The 25,836-nt window shown below is 39.1% G+C and overlaps 3 protein-coding genes across 7 annotated transcripts in view; all 3 read left to right on the top strand.

The window, feature by feature from the left end:
- The window catches only part of LOC106650535 (protein scalloped), a 121,235-nt gene extending 104,988 nt beyond the window's left edge, over nucleotides 1–16,247 (top strand). For 4 of the 5 annotated variants that reach the window (XM_014368590.2, XM_014368593.2, XM_014368588.2 and 1 more), the window contains exons 5-10: nucleotides 10,284–10,414; nucleotides 13,356–13,538; nucleotides 14,573–14,788; nucleotides 14,871–15,100; nucleotides 15,178–15,412; nucleotides 15,502–16,247. In XM_014368590.2, the coding sequence (XP_014224076.1) occupies nucleotides 10,284–10,414; nucleotides 13,356–13,538; nucleotides 14,573–14,788; nucleotides 14,871–15,100; nucleotides 15,178–15,412; nucleotides 15,502–15,615 (1,109 nt within the window). In that variant the 3' untranslated portion in view covers nucleotides 15,616–16,247. The remainder of the gene's footprint in view (nucleotides 1–10,283; nucleotides 10,415–13,355; nucleotides 13,539–14,572; nucleotides 14,789–14,870; nucleotides 15,101–15,177; nucleotides 15,413–15,501) is intronic. The other variant, XM_023462475.1, reaches the window with a different exon arrangement.
- Nucleotides 16,248–19,923: 3,676 nt separating this feature from the next.
- On the top strand, nucleotides 19,924–22,395 carry LOC106650537 (UDP-galactose translocator). The gene is made up of 5 exons (XM_023462476.1): nucleotides 19,924–20,295; nucleotides 20,359–20,546; nucleotides 20,628–20,747; nucleotides 20,820–21,034; nucleotides 21,121–22,395. Exons 2-5 carry the CDS (start codon nucleotides 20,534–20,536, stop codon nucleotides 21,760–21,762), a joined length of 990 nt encoding a protein of 329 aa, XP_023318244.1. The 5' UTR covers nucleotides 19,924–20,295; nucleotides 20,359–20,533; the 3' UTR covers nucleotides 21,763–22,395.
- A 227-nt stretch (nucleotides 22,396–22,622) lies between these two features.
- Nucleotides 22,623–25,499, top strand: LOC106650536 (probable transaldolase). Its single transcript, XM_014368595.2, has 5 exons — nucleotides 22,623–22,844; nucleotides 24,046–24,169; nucleotides 24,256–24,495; nucleotides 24,578–24,840; nucleotides 24,922–25,499. The coding sequence occupies exons 1-5, from the start codon at nucleotides 22,748–22,750 to the stop codon at nucleotides 25,194–25,196; spliced, it is 999 nt and encodes a 332-aa protein (XP_014224081.1). The 5' UTR covers nucleotides 22,623–22,747; the 3' UTR covers nucleotides 25,197–25,499.
- Nucleotides 25,500–25,836: the final 337 nt, after the last annotated feature.

The following is a 25,836-nucleotide window of genomic DNA, read 5'->3' as shown; positions in this document are numbered from 1 at the left end:
ATGCCCGATTTTTTTCCTTCAACCCATACGTGATTGAGAGCTTTATACCTGCTGCTATGTGTTTATATGCACAACTTGTTGCCTTTATCCTCCCAGTCTCGTGAGAATAATTTTCTTTTTCGCCGCAAATTTATTATATTTTTCAATGAATCGCATGATTAAATTCTTCCATTATTTATTATTACGAAGGATTTCTGTTGATAAGCATTTGCTACGTATGACAATTTTCACTTGGTCGATGTACTAAATTTAAAAAAAATGTCTCTGTCTCTGTAAGGCATTTTTCATTTTCATTGAAACTTGCAATTTACGTGAAATTTAATAAATGCATTTTTCAGGATAAAATTCTACAAATATTCAAACGCACTTGCCCTATCTTTAACGCGCGTCGAAATTAATATTAAAAACTCTCATGCGTGTCGCAATTATATCTTTAGAGAAATTTCGAGGCTGGATTCTTCCGCTTATTCATTTCTGCTTTATTGGTATATGCAGTAGCTTATATTCACCCATCATTCGACTATACGGATTGCTGTTTAATTTTAATTGTGAAGCCTGTATGTTAGAGGATCAAAACTTGCTTGTTATTATAATTATTGTTCTTTTGACTTTAAAAACAGAAGAATACATAGTAATTTTACTTTTGATTTTACAACGTGTACATGACACAAATGCACTTGAATAAAAAAATAAGCCTTTTTATCCACTTTTTTACAATTATGATACTCGCAAATGCGATTAGAATTTCTTCATATTTCAGGGATGTTTGTAAAAAAGAAAACATCTGCACAGGGAGATTTTATTGCATTTTCATAAACCGTTATACCTTTATTACCATACACGCGTACAATTCAATAACACAAAAGTAGCTGCGCATAAGGAGATCCGACTAGTCTGAATTATAAATTAATCTTGGTTTTTCCGCAGCTTGTCACGAGTCGCACGAAAATTTATTAAAGCATAATCTTGATGCGCTACTATTTTCATGCATTAATTATGAAGACAGCGTCTTTGGTTTCCCCAGTACCTCTAATTAAAATACCTCGGGTAAACTCGCAACTCAAAGCGCTTCTTCGTCTTGCCTTTGTGCGAAAGCTCTTAAAACCTTATGGAGCTTAAAATTACTTTCATAAGATTTTCCTTTTCATTTTTAAAAACGAGACGGCACGCGCAGGCGACGACGGTGCTAGTAGCACGCGAGCGCAGCACAAGCACCCGCTACACTTCAGACAATAGTCAAAGCTCCAAAGTAAGCTTCCAAGTAAATAAAGCCTGTAAGCGTTTAATGGACGTTTGATTACGGAAAATGTCAATGCAGTCAAGGCCATAAAGAGTCTCTCACGCGAGAGTTTAGAAAATGGAGCTTTTGATCGAGTTTCTCGGTCGGCCGAGGCACGATATAGAAAAAGTGGCGATCTTAAACGCACAGCTTATTAGAATATATTCAAGCTCGATATACTCATCCTCCTTTTTATTCCATCCTGATTTTTTTTCTTTCTTCCTCTTTCTCCGAGCAATAAGAGCAAAGCGCGTAATGTATACATATATCTATATACGCTCTGTACTCGCACAGTTCTCGCATACTTGGCCCAACTATTTTACATAGTTTCATCCAAGCAGTAGCAGAAGCAGCAGCAGCAGCAGAAGCGGTAGCGCCAGTTCTCTCTCTCTCTCAATTCTTAAGGAATTTAGGTTAAATGCAAACACGTATACATCCCCAGCAACAAACGAACTTGGATGCAGGAGAAGAAAAGAAGTAAGGAATATAGCGCGCGAAACTGCGAAAATTATACCTTCAACGATAAAATAATATTCATAATTGAAAAAGCGGGTATTACGTTTTATATATATATATAAAATCAAACGATACACAGGGGTCGCTTAATTATGAGCACACACTTTTTACAAACGTCGAGAATCTTAATACATACGCACAACTGCAGTATTCGAGAATTGTTACTTTGCTCGCATTTCTCGCAGGTTTATAAGAAAAAAAGTTGATGCGCGTATTTCATTTCACAAAATATATAATATACGTTTCTAGCGTCAGTAGAGCGGCTTGGGGTGAAAGTATTGTCCGGCGCAGTATCTCACAAGGCAGTAATACGCTGGAAGTATATAAAAATTGCAGGCGACAAAGCACAAGAGCGAGGCCGCGGCAAAACGTATGAAAGGAGAACGAAAAAAAAAACGAGAAAGAAGAAGAAGCGAACACACAGCCCTCCTCTCCTCGTGTGCGCAAGCAAGCGTGGAACAATGTAAGGGTAAAACAAGATAAAATCCGCGAGAATGTGACTTTTATTTCGCGAAAAGTTTTTTCGCCCAAGAGACACAGACGGCAGCGCGTGATAGCGAGTGAATATAAAAAAGAGGAGCTGCGAGCGGTGTGCACATACACAAGTCGTAATAGTAAATGACGAGCTCGCGTTGGCGCGCTCTACTGTATGCACACAGACACACTAAATTGAGAGAAAGAAGGGAGCAAAGCAGCGCAACGAATAAAACGAACGCGGGGCGCAAATTCACAACTCCGCGGTCTATGTGTATTATACGTAATACTGTGACCGCGCGTCCGAGGAAAATTGAAAAAAGCGAAATATTTTGCGCAAATTAACCGAGTTTTCGACGGGCGCGCGCCCACGCTGAATTTTGTCTAGGCAAACAACAAATTTATTCAAAGAGCAAATACACATACAGAGGCGGTGGTGGAGACGCGGCTGTACACGCGTACACGCACTCGGCTGTAAAAAAGTTATAATTAATTCAAAAAAGCATGAAGCGAGCGTTAAATTTTAATCACGGGAGTTAAAATTAATTCGAGTAACAGTACGCTGCGGCGCGTGTATATATAATAGCGTCTTCCCATTGAAATCAAGCCACACAGTGCGCAGCGCACATACACTGCCAACGAGAGAGAGAGAGAGAGAGAGAGAGAGAGAGCGAGTGCATGTCACACAGCGGCAGCAGCAACTCGACGTTGCCCAGGAGATATTCCTTCGGACAGAACGAGGACGATGTAATAATCTGCGTCCGCATTGTCCGTCTTGCGTGTGCGACGACGACGACGACGACGACCGACCGTCCGACCGACAACGACTACGGTGCACGGCACCGGCTATCCTTTGACATCTCGGCCGCGGGAGGTTTAATTAAACTCCGAGCGTAATGGTCCGGCCAAGATGTGACACACAACTGCGCTAGACGCCGCACACGCGCTCGCTCGCTCTCTGTACATGCGACGATGATGGCTATGAGCGCGTCGAGGCTCGGAAAGATGAGTCGTAATAGATTTTAGCATTTCATCGAATGAATCTTTTTAAAAGAGAGCACGTAGATGATCGATTTCAAAGCACGAGAATATCTTTGGTCAATTTTGTTATCAACCAGTGAGATCGTATAAATACTCGGACTTCGAGAGGCATATATTGAAAGCGCTCCAATAGCAAAACACAATCGACTCCTATACCTAGGATGTCGCAAATAAGTAGAACGAGCCGGCGAGAGCCGAGCGAGAAAGAGAGAAACAAGTTTCTAAGGGTGAGGTGCGCACACACACACGCACACGCGTATAATATACACACAGACACATGGGCGCACAATGCACGCAGCAGTAGCAGCAGCAGCAGCAAGCGGCGGCAGTAGCTATAGCGACTGATAGCGACTAGGCGCGCGCGCTCGAGGGGGGTGGGCAGGAAGCGGGCCAAAGGGGGAGGATTTCAAGCTCGACACACAGGATGTGGACGGCAGCAGCGCCAACTCACCCTTCTCCTGCTGGTAGTGCTGCTGCTGCCGCTGCTGGCGTAGCAGGCTCACCCTCCACTATACTACTGCTGAGCTATGGAACTATGCGAAGAATGTGCAATTAGTGAACAGAGAGCGCCGGAGAGACAGCTGGCCACCCTATACCTCTAGCATCCAGCGCCTCTGCTCCGTTGCACATCCCACGTAGTGTGTGTGTGTGTGTGTGTGTGCAGCCCCTTCCCTCTTCTCCGCTCTGGCTCCGTCGCCCCCGCGCGTCGCTATACTACTACTACCACCAGCCGCTCTGCACCTCTTGTTCCGTGCGCGCGCCCTATGGCTCCTACTACTACCACTACTACTAGTACAACTACCACCACTCGCTTATACTGGCGTCTCCTCGCTTTATTCTACTGCTAGTAGCAGCTAGTAGTAATAGTACGACGACGTCGACTAGCGTACGGGGATCAGAATCGCCCCGACACACGACGCAGCTATATTGTCTCTCTTTCTCTCGCTTACTCGCTTACTCGCTTTATGCGAACTCACGCACGCGTCCGTGTGTATGTGTGACTATCGCCATACGCATTACTCGCTCACACGTAAAAAGAGAGTCCTATGCTTGTGTGTGCGAGACAAGCTCCCTCTCTCTCTCTCTCTCTTTCTCTTTGCCGAAGAAAATGGAAAGAAAGGAAGATGGATGGAACAACGTCGACGGCGCGTCGACGCCAAGACGCGAACCCGAAAGGTCAGCAGCAACGTAAATCGTTCGGCTGGTGTGCTATACTATACTTATAAAACGACGACGACGACGACGACGACGACGACTCGACGCGAAGGGAACGAAACTTTTGTCTTTTGCGGAGATCGCTATAGATACAAGCACGAAGATAATGTGTCGCGCTATTGAGAAGGAGACTCGAATTTTATGATCCCCGAGCATTGTTAGAGAGAGAGCTGAGCGTCTGTACGCGATAAGGCCCTGAGGCTTCATTACCGAACAAAACGCCCCTCGTCGCGCGGTCGGCCGACCTGCACAGCTCGTCGCCGCCGCCACCGTCGCTTTTATGACGTTTGATGAAGTTTTTATAGTCCGTGTAAGCGACCTCTCGCGCTCGACTTACGCGCTATAATTATAAAGCGCGTCACCCAGAGCTTGCATTTTTTCACAAAAAAAAAGAAGAAGAAGAAGAAGAGGGAAAGAATTACAATTGACCGAAGAGGGTATGAGACTCGTAATGTACTAATCCAATTACTCTATCGGCTGTGAGCGATGTTAATTTGTTACATGGGCTTATCGCACACACATTTATTTATTGAACGAAAGCAAGAAAAAACATCTGTTGAAAATGTGAAACGATGGATAAATTAGCAATCGACAAAGCCGCGCATTTCCAGATAGACAGGATATATTTTTTTAGCACGCGACGCAACGTTGCTGGGGTCGCAGAACTCGGCGTGACGTAATACACGCGCGCGCGAGACATCATCGCAACTGTAAAGCGAGACGACGACCGCGCGCGTATTATGCATTACGCGCTCGCGCGCTGCATTATGTACGCGACGCGTACACATACGCATATATCCAGGGCCAGATGGCTGCAAGCCCAGCTCGGTCTTATGTATACGCGTGTGTATATGTGCGTGTACGTATACGTGTGCACGCAGAATTTCTCGACCTCGTAGTCGTCGCAGTCGTCGCATGTGTATACCGTACACGCATATATACGAGCATTGTAATTTTAGACTTACGAACGAACGCGTGGGCCTTATATATATGCGCGCTCCGCGGTGTACGTCTGCATACGTGTACGCGTACGTGTATACGATAAATACGCGCGCAGCTGAACAATGACTTGTATTATTTATATGATTAGCCGTCGGAGCTTATTTTTATGTTATACATGCGCCGAGCGCGATGCCGTTTGTTTTTTATTTCAATTTTTACCCCTTGCGCTCGTATACGCGAGTGTCTGTGTTGATATACTTTTCCCTTTTATTTTCACGCTCTTCCAACGCGTCCGCTCAGATTATACCAAGGAAGAATTGAAGCTCGCGTCTTTATGCGTTCTGGGCGCCTCGATGCGCGATATGCTCGTCTTCGATTGTGCATCTCGGCAAGGCTGTATACGAGTCGCGCGCCTGACACAATATGCGATGTCTAAGCTCACGAGTACATAATACGATGAAAACCAACGGTACAATATAAACACGAAAGATAATCGGCCATTTGTGTTATGCAGCGAATACAGGAAAGCAGTAGCGTAGTAGTCCCATGTGTGTGCTCTCTCTCTCTCTCTCTCTCTTGAGTCGCTCGATCTGCTGCCTCGCGCGCGTCTATATTGCCTCGCTCGCTGCACCCCGGCGCCCGCCGTGCTGCTCTCTGCGACCGTCGAACGCATCCGAGCTATATATACCAACCCTTCGTGTAATAGCCCATCTTGTTAAATTGAGCATTGGTCGAGTGATTTACGTTAATTGCCCCCTACCGCGCTGCGCCGCTTCCCCTGCACCGATACACACGCGCGCGGCATTACGCGAGACTTGATACCGCGACTCTCTTTTCGGTCCCGCGTGTAAGCTTGTATTGTACAGGCTCCTTGATGCTGCTGTTTGTTATACTACTGGCCTCCTTATAAGAGCTCGTGTTCGGTCTGTAGCCGCACATGGCGACGACGCGCTACTTACGACGGTACTTGCCCTTATCGCAAGGCGACGTTTCCTCTCCTTCTGCTTATTCTTTTAATACTCCAACGCGACTCCTCACGAGTGGTGTATTATGACTGACGCACTTCGTAGTGTACTCGTGCGTCGATGCGAAAAATCGAGAGACGAGTCGACGCGGGTAAGAACGAGACAGTCTTCAAATTGAATTTCGAAGTACATGGTATTGTTCTACGCAATAATAAACACGCTGCGTATACGTTTTCATGTGACCTTTTTCCTCCATCTTTTGCCTTTCGATTAGTATATAATATTTGTATGATCCGTCTGCGAGCTATTCGAACAATGCCGTTCAATCCCAGCGATATAGCTCCTCGCATTGCTCTCGGTGCACAGAGCAAACTGAAAAATCGTCTTACATCTCCTTATACACAATTCCCCTTTCCCCAATTCTTCTCTTGTTTATACAGTACCACTGCCGCGCAAAAGCGTAGTACATAGACGCGAGCGAGCTTCGCAGCAGCTTCTATCTCTGATCCTTCTTCCATATATATATATATACGCGTGTATAAAATGGGGCGCGCGGGGGCGGGGGCGGCAGCTTAGGTAGTCCTTCAGACGAAGAAGAATCCGCACGCCGCGCGTAAGGCGTAAGACTTCATAGGCTAAAGCCATTTAACGGTCTTTTGCGAAATTGAGTCATCGCGTGGTTTGCTCGGAATCTCGGATATTTTCCTCTGCTCGCTTCGCTCCGGCTGGCGCGCGGCAGCAGCAGCAGAAGCAGCCCTTGCTTGCGCTTGCTGTTCCGCGCGCTACAGTACTGCCTTCCGCGCTTTCTCTTAGCCGAAACAGCTGGCAAAGAGGCGCATTAACATCCACCCACGCCCGTACGCGCACTCGCGCGTCTCTCGGTTAGAATCGAACCTTCGCGAATTGAATGTAAATGCGCCACCGCCCCGCAGCTGTAATCTCTACGCGATAGCAAACTTTTTTTGCCTTTTTTTTTTGCTGTTCTTTTTTCTTATGATTTTTTTCAGCATGCCGAGAGACACCCGATGCAGCGTGCTCTGATTTTTTCTTCTAACGAATACGTTTGACGAGACGAATTCTTTTTTGAAGCTACGAAATCACAAATTAAGCACACGTGCGACGTCGCGCGACTTCAGAGACGTTGATACGCTCTATAACACAGGTACATCTCCTCAAATCAGGCCTCAAGTACAAGCCTTTCATTAGCGCCGCTCGAGTCAAGTACCTAATTAACTCTGATCGCTCAACTATATAAATCGTGAGCCAGATAATGGCTTCAACTTTGCTTGGCTATTCAAACTTTCGGCATTGTAACACTTTTTCTCTTTGCGATGGAGCTTCCTCTTTCTCTCTCTCGCTCTTGCGAAGGCACATTCGGCGCTTGCCGCTGTAGTATATAAGGTTATATGTACGCTTTTTTGCCTCGCTCGCAAACTTGAAGCGCAATTTGTACTCGAAAAATCAATGGAAAATCGAGCTGAATTGAAGAAAATATTCTTATACGTTTCTGCCCCCCTTGTTTTATTCATATCAGTTTTGTAATTACTCGGCTAAAGCAAAAGTAGCAACAGCAGCAGCGGCAGCGGCAGTAAAGAAGCGATGTATAAACATTCTTTATGTATTGTCTTATAAACGAGAGAAGTTCTGTGCGAAACTCGTATAGACTATGTACAGATATATTCTCGTTGAGCCAGCTCTCTCTCAACTGCGTAGTACAATTAATTTCATCAGCGCGTATCCATCGGCAAAGTTCAATAACGTATCGAAGCCGTTGAAGCTACGGAGGTGCTTCTATCTGCTGCTGCTGCTACTACTACCACTAGCCAGAAAATTCATTAAAGGAATCAGAGGCAAGGCTGAAGGTTGATAAGTGAAGGAAGGATAAAAGACGATAGTACGAGCGAAGAAAGAGAGAAAGAGAGAGAGAGAGATAGAGATAGAGCGAGTGGATGAGAGAGGGTGAGGGAGGGAAGGAGTGCTATGTAGCTAGAGCAGTACGGGCGACGGAGGAAATCTTCAAAGAAGAACGTGCGCGCGAGCGAACGAACGAACGCGAAAGCCTGGCTTGAGCTATAGACGAGAGAATATTAAATTTTCCCTCGGCGCGCGGCGTTGGCGCCACGACTGCTATACGACGACGACGACTAACCCGAGTAGCAGCAGCAGCAACACAGCGAGGTGAGAGCTAAATTGCGTGACTTATTTTCCATCGCAGAAAACAAGCGCAAAAACGATGCGGCGCATGGCAGCCAGCAGCCTAGCCGTGAGCGCAAAAGCCTATGTATAGAATATGGAAAAAACGTCTAGCGCGCTCCACATTATACGTAACATCAAGACAACAAGCCTGGGACAAAGACGCGATATGCACTTTTGACATTATTCTCCAGCGATGAAGCGCATATTTTTAAGAGGTATTTCATAGCTACCACCACCACCACACACCGCCGCTGCTGCTGCTGCGACGCACATATGCGAGAGCTCGAGCTAGCAAGAACGAAAGGTTCCCATGCGGCAGCCACACAGAGAGAGATAGTTTATGCATCTCATCATAAAACTTTTGGAATCTCCTATTTATAAAGCTTTCGCGGCGAAGTTTGTGCATATTTCTCGCAAGCGCCAAAAGAGTGAACAACGCCGTACGCGAGCTTGAGCTGCCCGCGTATAGAAGAAGGGGACTTCCTTATGATGCGCTTTATAATCCTAGCAGTCGAGCCCAGACTTATGTTCGTGAGCGTGTGTGTGTGTGTACGTCTAAAGCTAACGCTTTTTTTATATATACGTATTACGTGACCCCGAGCTTGCGAGAAAGTTGGTCGCGCGCTCGCGTTTATTATCCCGAAGCTCGACGGGGGCCGGGTTAACGCGCGCATTCCTTGGCTTGCGCTCTCTTACGCGGAGTCCTGCGCTAGCTGCGCTTGTCTTTTTTTCGATGCGCTCGCACGAGTTGCAAAACTTCAAAACTGGTCCTTCTCCCGGACGATTAAAATAATGCACGAAACAATGCGCCCTCGCGATGAGTAACTTTTCTCCTCGTTCGTCTTCTTCCACTTGTATTTTTCTCGCTGCCTGCTGGACTCTCGCCTGGAAGAGAGAAAAAAAATTCCACGGGGGTTGTTGCAGCGTATACCACGTCTTATAGATATAGAAGAGTGTATACCGTTATAGGTGCGCGCATCGGTTTATCTATACATGCGCTATATACGTATGCGAACTAGCGGCGGCGGCGGCGGCGGCGCGCAGGTATAAAGTTTCCAACTCGCGCGCGTTTAGCCAACTCTTATCGTCGCATAGTCGCTATAAGCCAGTAGCCTAGCAATTATGTGCTTCCGCTTTAAGAGCTGATAATTCACGTGCCAAGAAGAAGTAGTACTTCGTGGAAGAAGACGAAGAAGACGAAGTAGAAGAAGAAGGCGCTACGCCACACTACTTGGCCAAGGTCTATACATATCTATATAGCGTGTGTATAATGCACCTAATTTTACAGAGGCAAGCGAGCGAGCGAAATCGGTGCGAGAGCCACGATCGTTTTTAGGTAGAAATCCTACGATTTCGCCCTGAGATTGCAAATTGATGAGTTTTCTTGGTAAACTTCTTTCATTTTCTATATTTTTCTGCCCCGTGCGCGCCGAATAACGCGAGCCATTAACGAGGAGATCTTTTAGGAGTTATTATTTGCCGAGCGCGCGCCTGCGTTCTTTCTCTCTTTCTCTTTGAAAGGTCGGCGCGAAACCGACCATATCGTAACACGCAAAAAGTGAAATTCCACAAGTGAGCGGTGAGCCTGCTAGGCTTATATATTTGTGGTTTTTCTTTTCTTCTTTTTCTTATGGACGTTCGTTTATTGTTTACAGGACGCAACGAGCTCATAGCCCGGTATATCAAGTTAAGGACTGGCAAAACGAGAACGCGCAAGCAAGTATCGTCCCACATACAGGTGCTCGCCAGAAGGAAACTACGCGAGATCCAGGCAAAGCTCAAAGTGGTAAGTAGAGCTTTCGTTCACTTATTCAGTAAAACATTTGGTAGATTATTATTCTTGAATTACACATATAGCCGCACGCATTAGAGCAATATATAATAGTTGCACACTAAGTACACAATTTATTAAGTCTAAATGTCGTAGTTGGCTTCTTTGTTGATTGAATTTTTTTTTTCACGCATTATTTATTTTTGAATCAAAGCTTGACCGTAGATTTGATAATATTTTTTGCACAGTGCACACTACAAAGGCAAATCCCTGAACAATGGCTTTATACAAATACTCGGCATCGCAACCTCTTTACACTGTTGATTTCTGTTCATTCGAATTATAACATTCAGTTTACTCACACGCAAAAAGAAAACAACTTCAATTGAAAGTTAGCCCGAAAATAACTGGAGTATCGCAATTAAATGTTTTATCTGTAAATATATTACCAAATAGCTACGGTGCGGAATCGAGCTTCTTACGGTTCGTTGCACTTTCCCGCCCAACACACGTGCCATAGTCGACTGTTTCGGTGCATCTATGTAAATCGCGTTAATCAAGCGTAAAAATGAACACAACGCGCGCGAGTCTACAAATTGACGTATAAAACAATTGAATTCGCAGGTTAAATTACTACTAAATTATCGGTAAAATTTTCCAAAAAATCATGGTGAATAATAAATAAAAGGTTGTTAGGAAGCTTGCACAGATAATGCATTTCAACATTTGGTAGTAGTAAACGAAGCGATGCTTCAGCATGAGTGTGCAAAAAAGTAGATAACTCAACGCTAGAAAACGAGCGGATAATGAGAAAATATCTAAAAATGTGAAGGGAACGACCGAGAATGAATATTGGCACGAGAGTCGGGCCGTAGAGCTTTTTAATGAGTTTCAATTAGCACTTTTCGATCGTCAGTTTATTCCATCAAAGCGATTTATTGCGTTCAATAATTAAAATTAAATTTTCATTAAAATTTTCTATTACCATCTGGTTCAATTTTATTCACACATTTGCAACATACAAACACGAAAATACCAATAGTAACCCTCATTAGCCCATTCGATAACCGCGCGAATGTTTGACATTGTTTAACTAGTTAGAATTTCTGCGTAACCAATTTTAAATTCTCTCTCTCTCGCGCGCGCTCTATCACGCGCGTGCACATGCAATTACGGTCGGAAAAGCTTTTCCCGGCTCCGAGGAAAAATTCGACCATAATTATATCGTAAAACGAGCGGCTCAAACGTTATTCGAGTGCGTCAAATTTGAAAAAAATGCCCCTGAAAAATGAAAGCCGATCTTTTAATGACGAACGATTTAATATATATTTTCCGTGTTAATTTTTGAAGGCTGAGGTTACTCTCTTTCTCTCTCTTTCTCTTTCGCTCTCTTTATCCGGCGCTTGTGTGCAGTCCATGCACGCGAACGCAAACACGTGAGCTCTCATTCTACTAGCAAATATTCGAAATTCTCATCGAGCTTTATAAATGAATATAGGTACGTGTGCGTACTTTGGGTGCGTTCTTGTGCGCGCTCGCCTCTCAATTAAGCAAATTAATTTCGAGTTGATGCAGATTTTCGTTTGTACGCACGCTTGGAATTCTTTCTATCTCTCTATCGCAGAGCGAACCCTCTCCCCCTCTCTCTCTCTCTCTCTCTCTCTCGATCTAGCTCTCGGGTGTTCTATGTACATCTCGAGCGTGCAGTATTTCCACGCGCGTTAATAAAAGTCAAGCATTTTTCAATTAAAATCCGATCTCTCGTTTCTTCTCTCTTTCTGTGTATACACACGCGCGTGTACGTGTACACACCTCTTGCATAGGCGCGAGCACACATGCTGCAACTTCGAAAAGGTTATCGAAAAAATCAAATTGAAAAAGCTCGTTCCCGTTTGTATGTACGCCAATCTCTCTCTCTCTCTCTCTCGCTCTTTATGTGTATACACGCACACGACGATGTATGCGCTCAAAAGCTCGCGAGTACGTGTTTACGTATGTGTGCGTGCAGGTAAATTTTTTGCGCGCACATACTCCGCCCGCCCCGTATTATACGTTACAAACAATGCACTCCTCGGCTCTTTTACACTCTATACTTTGTACTCACTAAACTTATGCGCACGCATCGCTAGTACGAAAAAAAGTTCCTTCTATAAAAATGAATAAAATAAACGATTGGAGATAAAAAAAAGCTGCGCTTGTAAACAGGCTCTTTCTATTTCTCTCTCTTTCTCCGTATGGAGCCGGCGCACTTTTAGGACTATATAATTCAGTATACGATGCGTATTATAGATATGCTCTGCTCTGCTACGGTATTTCGTCGAGAGTACTTATGTGTATGGCCGTTTGAAAAATTTACGGCTCCGGTATGTGCATTCAATAAATGTGTGTGTACGTGTGCATACGTGCATGTATGCACTCGCATTGCAAGCTTTACGCTTGCGGATAATATAACGCGTCATCGACACACATTGTATTTCAAAACTGCGCAAGTGCTTTGTATATATTCGCGAGTAAAAGAGAGAGAGTATAGGTAAATTGAGATCAAAAAGTATGTATATACGGTACGCGTGCTCGGATCATGTGCTCTACGTGCACTCGGTACTCATATATTTAAATATAATATAGAACAAAAATGAGTAAATTTTATCAATGCGTTCAACACGATGAAAATTATATTAAAGCTTGTTGATGCACTGCGCACTTGAAACATGGTATAATCTTTTAATTGTTCCGTTTTTTTCGCTGCGTGCCATGTAAAAAGTCATTACAATCAGAAATCTTCAGTGTAAATGTTTTCGGTTTTAAAATGAAAATAACAAAATTAATAATACGAGTGCGGGCTTATCTGCGTGAATTCATTCATTTAATACTTCATACTGAAAAATAAATATTGATTTAAATGAAAAGAAAAAAAGTAATAAAAAAACTATAATGATTGTAACCATAATCACGATAGGACGAAAACCCTGAGGAAACAAAAAAGGTGCTGCATTACTCTACTAGTTTATCTAGCGCCCAAATAATACATACTCCTGATTATGGTCAAGGTCATAACGGAATCGCGATCCGCTGCGCGGATTCGACAGGATCCTTACACGCGCCCTTACACGCGTCCGATCCCATGTCCTACCCCCCGACGGTAAGTCCTGTGGCCCTTGGTTCACTCCATTTATAATTTTTTTTATTTTATAATTTTTTTTTGTCTTCAGATTATTCACTCATTTACACTATTTATTTTGCTTTTGATCGGCTCACGCTTCTGCTCTCTGTTTGCTTTTACAAATTATACTCTTCATCTCCACAGATCAATAACAAAAGGGGGGGGGGCGATCTAATTCGGAATCGACCGTACCTCTAATTGTAAACTGTCTATTTACTATCAGTCATTTCATAATTACGCGATGATATGAAATATCATTCGATCTATTTTGTGTTTTCGATTTGTGAATTTATCAAGCACGTTTACGTTTTAACATTTTTGAAAGCGTATAATTTAAATAAACACAATATTATTAAAATATTTTAAATGGACACAACGAGCCGATTATTCAATACTTTTGTGCATTATATTATTGTTTTGGGATACATTCTACGTAACTTCACACACTTATTCTATCCTACGGTAATTTTTATTTTTTGCTTTACTAACCCTGGTGTTGGCAAGTACGTAGAGCTTCCTAGTTTAATGAAATTAATTATAATTTTCTGTTAGTGATTGGAATTTCGTATATTTCCTTAGAATAATTTACAACCGGCATTAAATACTTATTCAACATAGAGTACAATAACACTGACATTCCAAAGATATTACTGGAGCATTTAAATTCTAAATTAATCAACTATTCAACAATTCGGTTTTGTGGTAAACGCACACTTTTGAATATATTCTTTAATTGTTAGCATTATCTTGAACAGGCATTGGACTTTTAATATTATTTAAAAAATCTATTTTTTGCTTCAAAAATTTGTTTACCATCCATTGTTTAGTTGCTGTATATTTCTTGCTCATCGTTCTTCCTAAAAAGTTCCATGCACTGACATTAAATTTTGTTCTCATAATTGTGCGTCTATATTTTCTCGTAATTTTTACCTGAAAATACCATAGACTAAACAAGAAATTCCAATAAAATAGGGAAAAGTAGCAAAATTTTAATTTGAATCTACTGTTTATAGCAATTTTGGCAGCCGGGCCTGCAACCGGGCACATCTCAAGATGTCAAGCCGTTCTCTCAGCCAACGTACACCGGCAAGCCAGCCACTGCAGTGTCGAGCGGCGAAATGGTTCAAACACAGCCGCCACCACCATGGGAAGGTCGGGCCATAGCCACACACAAACTCAGGCTCGTCGAGTTCACTGCTTTCGTGGATCTTGCAAGAGATCCTGACAATGTGAGTATACAATACACGATACAAGAATAAATTATAATACGAGACCTAGACGTTTAATCTGATTCTCTGTTCGATTTTTTAGCAATACCAAAAGCATCTGTTCGTGCACATAGGCGGTTCGCCGTCGTATTCTGATCCACTGCTTGAGGCGATTGACATCAGGCAAATATATGACAAATTCCCCGAGAAAAAAGGTGGTCTTAAGGAGCTTTACGACAAAGGACCTCAAGAAGCCTTCTATCTCGTGAAATTCTGGGCCGATCTCAATACCAGCATGGACGAGCCGGGCTCATTTTACGGTGTAACAACTCTGTAAGTTCTCGATCCATTTACGAATCTCGGATTTTCCTTAAAACGACATTCTTTAAAATTAACTTTAATTGTTGCAGATACGAAAGCAATGAAAACATGACGATAACATGTTCGACGAAAGTCTGCTCGTTTGGCAAACAGGTCGTAGAAAAAGTTGAGACCGAGTACGCAAGGTTCGAGAATGGAAGGTTCGTCTACCGCATCGCACGCTCGCCCATGTGCGAGTACATGATCAACTTCATACACAAACTCAAGCACCTGCCGGAAAAGTACATGATGAACAGTGTCCTCGAAAATTTCACCATTCTTCAGGTGAGAATTGTCGTCCTTTTTTCGATTTTCGATCCAAAATTCGTCTCAAATAACGAACTGTGTCTAATAATAATTTTTCGCACCAACAGGTAGTCACAAATAGAGACACACAAGAAACGCTCCTCTGCACAGCATACGTTTTTGAAGTGTCGACGTCCGAGCACGGTGCTCAGCATCACATATACAGATTGGTTAAGGACTAGCCAGTTGTTACGACTCCTACTACTATATTCACTGCAGCTTGCGATTATTGAGACGAAAGAGAGCAAGTTCGCCGTGCAGCCATCCACCCCCATCAGTGCCTATCGCTTACGACAACAAAAGAAAAATTTAAATCATATAGATATATACATACACACACGTATATGAACATATACACTTTAACACAAAATATATTATTATATTATTCTCACGTATGTACTCACAACCGTTGAAACGAGAACTATTTCTTCGACCGTATTGTAAATTCCTATTTACAGAATTTTTTGTTACGACTTTTTCTTTTCATAACTGCAATGCGTTACACACTGCATGTTGAATTTCAAAATACGTTTCTAGCGTCTTTTACGTATAAATAATTAAGTAAATAAACTATATAAATAGTATAAAAATTTATTTGAGTGTAATATAAATATATAAATATCTATATCGGCTAAAAGGAAAAAATTACTCGAGCGTGCATTATTGCGAATAATTGAAAGAATTAATATAATGCGATATAACTAGAGTGATAGACAAACTTTATAAAAGCAAATAAGGTGTGAAAAATATTATACTGTATACGCTTGTATACAAACATTCAGAATGTAACAAAAAATCAATTTGAACTAGCCGATCCACTGAAGTCTACATTATTTCTTATTTTGTCGTACAAAACAATATAAAAACAAGTCGTTGATGTACATTTTATTTGATAAATTTAATTATCATAAGCATGATTACGAAATTGTGATATTACGTTTGAAAAATGTAATCAAAATCACATAAACACAAGCTTCGTTAAAAACAAAGAATAAAATGAAATCTAAAAAAAATGAAGTTGCTTTAGTTAGGCAAAGGTGACAATCACAAGAATTAAATGATCTTTGACAATAATAGCGAATATATTACACATTTTTACGTTTGCCAGTGATAATTATTGCGTGAGCTCAGTTAACGTGTGATTTTTATCCTTCTGGCTGGAAATAAGAGCGATTTTCATTCACATTCAATCGATGTGGCTCAGCATGGACATGACTTTGATATTATGTATATGATTATAGGCACAGATAAACACACTCGCAAAAAATATGTCGGAGGTACGAAAACTTTAGACTCCAGATACTCAGGTGGATAAACACTTATATTTACTTACACGAACACGCACATCGCATATGTATGAAAAATCGTACATATTTGTGTTAAACGATAATTCTATGGTTATTATTCAGATTGTTATGAATGATCTTGTATAAAGCTATGAGTGATCTTTTAAGTTGATACAAACAGACCAGAGCAGATGCGTAGAAAATATGCTATTTTCAGTTATATTCGATTGCCAAGTAAATTTTGCTTCTTTCATAACTTTTTAAATAAATGTTGTTAAATATTACATAATATTTTATACAAATCAAAAATACTGAAATATGAAAATAAAAGAGCTTCTATCAAAATTTACAAAAAATTCTTGGTGAAAATTGGCCATAATTTTGTCACAATTAAAAGTGCAAAATTGTCAATCTTCACCTTATCCAATTGTTAGGTTAAAGCTCTTTATTTTTATATCTCAGTATAAAAAACTAAAGACTACGTGTGTATCATTTTTAATATGTTTGTGAATTTTCATGCATTGCTCGTTGTGTATAAGAAAGACTTTACGCACTTTGTTATTTACATAACAATTTTGACATTTTAGGCATCGATGGATGTTTGTATTTCTTATAATCACTTTTGTACTTTTTAAGGCTAATTTTTTTTTAGTTATTACAAACGTCGATAATGAATTTCTTACTTAGCGTGCAGTTTGTTTTTATTACTTTTTATTACGTTAACGTCAGATTATATTCTATTTTGCTGCACTTTGTTTTCTTTTTCAAATAAATTTTCTGTTTGTTTATGCGTTTAAACATAAACTTGCTCAAGATTTCACGTATCGTACTTAAAATAAAAAAACCGAGAATACTTGTCACGATATACCTTTTTTGAGTAGAGGACGCAATGCCTTATGATTTTTTAATGGGTTCTGTTATAACATTGAACTAGCTTACATTTAAAGATTTTTTTATCAAGTTGATGTGGTTTCCAATTTTTCCACACGAGAAATACTTATTATGAAAGTTACACCATTATTATAAAAGAAAATTGGGTACATTTAAAAATGCACTGTTAAGGCACTACAAACAATCATACTAAGTTATAAAAAACGGTAAATTAACAAGTTTTTGATCGAATATCAACAACTTTTGAACAATAGAAACATGAAAATATAATAGACATTCGTTCTCGTCTTGAGCATTTATGTTAATTCTTTTTTACTTTTTAAAAGTCGACTCAATGAATTATCAAGTAAAACTTATCGCATGCATATAACTTTTTCATCTCAAACTCAACGCTTTTCACAATGAAACTTGCCTACCAAGCATTAACATTAGTAAGAAAAATACACGTTACTGTAAGATTATGTTATAATTTATTTACTGTACTGTTACTTTAATTATGTTTACGAAACAAGTGGCAATGTATTTGATCTCTTTCTTTTAGTCAGAAGTATGTCAATTTTTTGTTTTTAATTCAGGGTGAGATACAAATTATTCTGATTTATATTCATAATTATTGGTCATATTGCAATTAAAATTTTTATTCATAATTAAAAATTTAATTTATTTAGCGAGCAATAAATTTGGCAGCTTTGCAATTTTTGTTATAATTTGTAAAATTTGAATGTGCGTGATGTGTTGAATAAGGAGAATGATTAATTATCTTCAACATCAAAATCAATAACGAACGATTCAATAATTTTTTCCAAATACTTATGAAAAATAGTTATCAGTGTAAACTATTATCTTATTAGTAGAGTGCATGTAACATCTACACATTCACATTCTCCACATGTGAGTACTGTCCTTGACGGTAATAAATGATCTCTTGTATTGTTACTTAAAAGGCCGTTTCTATCGACATCAAATAGAAATTTCAAAATATTCTTGATTTACAGTCGATTTACGTTGATTTGAAATCAAGAAATTATATTATTGAATCATTCTCGACTTTGGTGAATTCAATGTCTGAAGAAAGTAATAATTTTACCTGGTTTTTGCTTTTATATCATATGAAAGTATGAGAAAAAAAAGATCGACCGAACCAAGAATTCAATAAATCAAGCACCGACGCTAATAATATAAACATTAGATGATAATAATTTTAAAATGAGTAAATAAAATATATGAGGAAAGATAATAAGAAATATATATTTATCTATGTCTTCTGTGAAGATAGAAAATAGCATTCTCTCTCTCACTTTAATATTGATGATATTGAAAAATCTTGAAATTTGAGGAACTGATGAATCTGCTAAATAACATCTGAGACAATTTATTCGAACGTAAAAGCAGCTCAAACTGTATAGAAAGTAACATATTGAACAATTTGTAAAACACTTTCGAATTTGTTGATTGAATTTGTACATATTTGCATAAAAAAAAACTTCGGAAAATTATGTATAAAAAAATGAAATTACAACTGTCATTTCCTGTCGTTTAGAAAAAAATATATTATAAATAACTTTACTATTTTTTACTATGAGAATTAAAGGAAGATATGTGAGCAACTTTAACATAAGAATAATGTTCGTATCAGAGTGATTTTCATAGAGGAGCTGACTTACGCGAAACGATACTCGTTAAAAACAACAAACTGATCTGAAGTTTTAATTTCAGTTATGTTCGTTCTTAATCCATATCCTGATATTGCCATATCAAATGATTGATCGTTTCTGAGTAAATTGTTCGAAAAAAATTCTGGTTGATACGATTTCAATACAGGAAAGCTTGTATTTGAAAAGCCATGAAATGGTCAAAACAAGGATTAAGTAGTTGATTTTGACGAGTAAGTGGAGATATATTAAATGATATATATCATTGAATTAGAGTTTAAAAATGTAATAGAATTCAGTATATGTACAGTATTTGAAAACATGTTTATAATTTGTATGAAAAATGAATAATTGATATGAAAAAAAATGGTTTCTATTTTTCATTTTCATCCCAAGACAATTTTTAATAACATCAGAAAAATTCATTTTACTCTTGTTGAACCACCCACTCCGATGTTGAGAAAATTAATTTTCAATTTCTCTTGTATACTTTATGTCATCAGAATTGAGAAGTTCCATATCTACCGGTAACAACGATCAAAAGAAAATTCCCCTACATTAGTTGCCAAAGTGGGACCCTAGATCTTGTCGATAGAGTTAAATCAGTCTCTAGGTTGCCACTTGCTATATCAAAATATAGTTAATCTATTGCCTGCTCTCGTGTACACATTAGGCTTTCTAAAAAAAAAGCCGACGACGCGTAAATTTCTACAGCACGCACGCTGCGGCATTAAAGCCGCGCCGTATGTCCGCACAAAAGAATGACGGCGAAAAGGAATTATGCATAATTTATGAGAAGATTATGAGAAGATGAGCCTCCTCCGTTTGACTTATCCTCGTTAAACGGAAGGTCAAAACAAAACATCGTGATCTCTCAAGTTCTAAATTAACTCGTTAGAATTCCAAATGTACGCCTTCGATTTTTGATAAAGAGATATCTAAAACAAGACTCAAATTATAGTTATATGGCCCACGCTGCAAGGCATTATTCAAGATTGGAAGTTGCCTGTAGTATTGATAGCGACACATCAGTGTAAGGTGACACGTCGATAGTTCCTGAAAGAAAAAAAAATGAAAAATAGTCTTTCATTTTTAGATTTGCAAAAATTAGTCTTCAGTTTTTAGAACCAACAAGTTATAGATTAAATTTTGAAAAAAAATTGATACTTAACTTAAAATCAAAAGTTTTTAGTGGTGTCCAGATTGATCTTTCAAAAGTTTCTGTTTATACTTTTTCGATTGAACATCAGTTTTAACTGATTATTATAATCATGTCTAAAAAAGGTAAGTTGATTTCTAAAACAAATCAAATTTGAATATTATGAAGTAATTTATTGTTAAATTTTTACTTCTTTTATTCAACAGTGGAATATCCAATGCTAAAATATGTTAGCTTGGTCACACTTACATTACAAAATGCCCTTGTTGGGCTTAGTATGCGATATGCTCGTACACGGTCTGGTGATATGTTCCTATCTTCCACAGGTATATTTTTCATTTTATGATGCTATAATATAAAAAAAACATGCAATTTAAGAAACTGTATTTTCATTCCAGCTGTTTTTATGGCAGAAGTTGTGAAACTAATAACTTGTTTGGTTGTTGTTTTTCTTCAAGAGGGTAGTTTCAATAAATTCCTAAATGCCCTTAACAACACGATTATCAAAAATCCTAAAGATACATTGAAAGTATGTGTACCATCTATGGTATATGTTATCCAAAACAACTTATTATATGTTTCTGCATCCAATTTGGATGCTGCTACTTACCAGGTAAATTATATTAATTGATATTTATTAAATATTTAATACAGGGTGAAGAAGAAGAATATTTCATGTAAACATTCAAAATCTTTTAGGTAACTTATCAACTGAAAATTTTGACTACAGCATTTTTTGCTGTTGCAATACTGAAGAGATCTCTTTTAAAAATCCAATGGGGAGCATTAGTTATGCTGCTACTTGGAGTGATATTAGTGCAATTGGCTCAAAGTAGCCCAAAAACAGTGGAATCTGGGATCGAACAGAATCATCTATTAGGATTTTCTGCAGCTTTAACTGCGTGCTTCCTATCTGGATTTGCAGGCATTTATTTTGAAAAAATTCTTAAAGGTTCAGACATATCAATATGGATGAGGAATGTTCAACTAAGTTTGTTATCGCTACCGATAGGATTTGTAACTTGCTATCTAAATGATGGCCCAGTTATTCAAAAACATGGATTTTTCTTTGGATACGATGGATTTATCACTTACTTAGTAATACTACAGGCATGTGGAGGATTAATTGTAGCTATGGTTGTTAAGCATGCAGACAATATTTTGAAAGGATTTGCTACTTCTCTCGCGATAGTCATATCATGCGTTGCTTCTATATACTTATTTGAATTTCAATTAACTTTCAAATTTGCTTTAGGAGCAGCTTTTGTAATTTGTTCAATCTTCATGTACAGTCATCAACCTGCTGCTCCCAGTAAACGTTTATCTACTGAAAGAGTATGAGGTTGGTTGTTCTTTAGATTGATTTGATATGTAGCCTAGCTCAAAACATCAAATCAAATCTAAAGATTAAAAGTTGTTAAAAAAATATTTTGTAAAAATATAGGAATCTATGAAGTAATCTCATTACAGTATTAATTTTTCATGAAAGATAACATTTTCTATATATTTTTATATTTTAAATCAGAGAATGTTAGATTTTTTAACACTGTAATTCAATTAGATAATTAAATCAATCAAACTAAATATATTTATAAAATATGTAGATAAACAAATTTCTCATAACTAAAAAGATAATTACTATTAAATTAATTATTTTATTTCTTGTGACGAAAAATTTTCTACAGATTTGATTGAATAAGTGTTAGTGAAAATTTTTATCTGTACTTAAAAAATTAAAAAAATAGAATTATCATTTATAAGTTAATTTATAAGAGCAATTGGTATGTATGGGTGGAATAGAAGGTTCATCATCTGTTTATATTTTATTTTAATGGTTTAAATTATATTAATATTTAAAAAAATTTTATACTAAGATTAATGAAAGTAATCAATTGACTTTATTATTGTAAATATACTATAAAAACAACCAATTATGCATTTACATAACATTAAAGGTGCATAAAAACTACTGATAATAAGAGCATATTATAAAATAAATGTTTTTATCGATAAAGATGTTGTTTTATTTTAAATTTTACCGACACTCGATAAACTGGAAATGCTCCGAACTTTGATTTTAAAATCATCACAAGTAAGCGTAACGTTAAAAAATATTACGAGAAAAAAGATCCGGCACTATCATCGGCGTCATCGTGTATCCACGCGAGACTTCCCCCACTAAAATTTTTTCTCGCTCGCACACTTGTCCAAGATACGGTTATATGTCTTTCAAGCGTAGACTCCAGTACGAGTCTAGCAGTCTTGTGCAGTGTTTGAAATTATACAAGAGTGTTTTTTAGTTGAAATAGAAAAACCAACTTCCAAAATGAGCGAGCCAATTTGCAAGAAACCGAAAGTGCAAAACACTTTGAAGGAGTTGAAGACCATGACTACGGTCGTTGCCGATACCGGTGACTTTGAAGGTACATAATATATACCACTTGCATAACTATACCTTCATATTGTGAGAAAAACGTGGAGCAAGCAACAGGGGATTGATGTCGAATTTGTACGTGTGTATGTTTATGCGAAGAGGAAAAGACTCGTTACTCGACGCATGATCGTTGCACGTATGCGTGTAAGTGCATGACGCGCAAAATATCGTACGTTTTTTAAATAAATTTTCCAGTTCGTTCGTGAATTGATTCAAATTTGATAAAGACAAAACTGAAATCTTACAGTTTTGTACTCTTTCCAGAAGCTGTTAAACTTGATATTTTACAGACTCCAATTAGAATTTGTAATGAGTTGGAAAATTTTTGACAAAACCGCAATCGCGTGTAAACGTTAGCGTATTTTTTTTTTCTTGCTCCAAGGCCTTTGTAGAAAATCAGCTCGAACATAATTGCCATTAGCGATTGTTGTCATTAAAAATAAAGCTGATTTTCCAACTAGTATACGAGCCAGTACATATGTCACATGCGTCGAGTATGATTAAAAAAATTGTTATTATGTAAGAGAGTTTATTGAACTAGTGTAAAATAAGCGGCAAACGCGCCTGCCCTGCAGTGGTAAATCAACTTCTCTTTGCGGCCTCCTTCTTTTTCGGAAAAAAATTCGTTTCAACGATCAGGTCACACATTGCCTTGGAGTCAATTTGAATGCCATATAAGACTTTCTAAAAATTTCAGCCACTCGAGAATCTCGAGTGAAAGTCATCTAGCATTTCATTTTTTCATTGGGACATTATTAGCACGAACGGAACCTACTGTATAGGCTTATGCGTATCTCGTGACGTACAAGCGTTTTTTTTTTCGTCCAAATACTCACGCAATTTGTTTTTGCTCGAGGATATAACATTATGAAGCATTACGATAAGATTTATGAACTATCTTCGATAATACACGCTTTGCTGGAGAGGTCATGACACAAGTATTACATCGTTTCTATACTTGAACTTTCGTAATTCTGCTGTACCGGTACTATTGTCAGTTCGAAATAATAAGGAAATCTCAATGGATTTTTTTAGTTACATAGTAATGCAATTCAAATTAATATACATTTAAAAGCTGTTTTTTTTTTAAATTAATGCAAGTTTATAAGGTCATCTAAAAATATGAAAAAAAATCGGTTTCACGTGCTCTTAAAAGTAATCGATTGAAAACAACACTGTTTGCATTACAGCCATGCAGCAGTTCAGGCCCACCGATGCCACAACAAACCCTTCTCTCATTTTGGCTGCTGCTAGCCTGAAGAAATACTCCGATTTGATCGACAAAGCCGTGGAAATGGGCATCAAATCTGGAAAGTAAGTCCCCTAATTTGTTTTATAAATTGTTCTATTGGAAATAATGGCCTCGTTGTTAAAATGTTTGCCCGATTTTATCGTCACAGAACCAGAGAAGAACAAATCGAAGCTGCCATGGATTATACGAACGTATTTTTCGGTATGGAGATCTTGAAGATTGTGCCAGGACGCGTGTCCACCGAAATCGACGCTCGTCTCTCCTTCGACAAGGAGGCCAGCATCATCAAGGCCGTGAAAATCATCAACCTGTACGAGGAAAACGGCATCAGCAAGGAACGAGTCCTCGTCAAGTTGGCTTCGACCTGGGAAGGCATCCAAGCTGCCAAGTAAGTTCGAATCATCTCAAACGAATAACAAGCGAATCGATCGAGAATTTATTGACATTACTAAAATTTGGATTTAATACAGGGTGTTGGAAGAGGAGTACGGAATCCACTGCAACCTGACTCTGCTGTTCTCGATGTCTCAAGCGATCGCCTGCGCCGAAGCCGGCGTCACGCTCATCTCGCCCTTCGTCGGTCGAATTCTCGACTGGCACGTGGCTAATGGCAAACAGAAGAGCTTCGAGGGCAAAAACGACCCAGGAGTCATTTCTGTCACCAACATCTACAACTACTACAAGAAGTTCGGTTACAAGACCGTCGTGATGGGTGCCTCGTTCAGAAATACCGGTAAGTTCAGTTGCAAAATCGAGTTCTCTCGTCGATCGTTCCATCCATACACCTTCACGAGCAAATGAATCTACGTTTCAGGCGAAATCAAGGCTCTGGCTGGATGCGATTACTTGACGATTAGTCCAAAATTGCTCGAAGAATTGGACCTCAGTAACGAGCCCTGCCCCAGAGTACTCGATCCCCAAGCGGCCAAATCCATGAACATTGAGAAGCTACAGATGGACGAGGCCAACTTCAGATGGCACATGAACGAGGACCAGATGGCCACCGACAAGCTCAGCGAGGGCATCCGCAAATTCGCCGTCGACGTTCGCAAGCTGGAAAAGCTCTTGCAAGAGCGAATTCCTCAATAAATACGGGCGTCTTTGTAACAACCTTACAATTGTAAATTTTGGCATAATTTAGAGTTTAGATTTGTTTTGTGCGACGCGTATTTGTAGAGTTTTTTTTTATGCATTTTGTGTTTTACGCATATCATGTTTTTTTATGCAATACCGTTGTTCTGTATAGCTTTATCAGCGAAAACGGGCGCATTTTGAATGTGGCAGGAATTTTTGTAGAAACAAAAAAAGAAAGAACAAATGAAATATAGATTGCAGTCCAACTGTAAAATGTGAACTTCTCTTCAAATATTGAAATAAAGATCTACCAACAGAGCTGTTATCGCTCACGATTCATGCATGAACATATCCATCGACGCAACGATAAACTGCTCGCAGGGACAGAGAGATAAATGTATCTATCTGTCAATTGTGTTACAGTATTACTGTGTTTCTTTACGGAAAATTTTCAATTCGAATATCGTGGGAATATAGATGCAGAGAGACTCCGAGTACAAGTCGAAGAACACGCGATAACGATTGCTTTTTGAAAAACCTTGAGCGTTTTTACGGTGCATCGTAAGACGTGTGTGGGCGTGTACATCGAATTTGGAATAGGACTGATGAAACACAGACAACGATATACCTAATTTTTTCGATGGATTGGATACTT

This window comes from Trichogramma pretiosum, unplaced genomic scaffold, assembly GCF_000599845.2.
Source record: "Trichogramma pretiosum strain Unisexual culture from Peru unplaced genomic scaffold, Tpre_2.0 scaffold3, whole genome shotgun sequence".
Classification (NCBI taxonomy): domain Eukaryota; kingdom Metazoa; phylum Arthropoda; class Insecta; order Hymenoptera; family Trichogrammatidae; genus Trichogramma; species Trichogramma pretiosum.
Note: the sequence above shows the minus strand (reverse complement) of the source record. Positions and strands in the feature narration are given on the sequence as shown.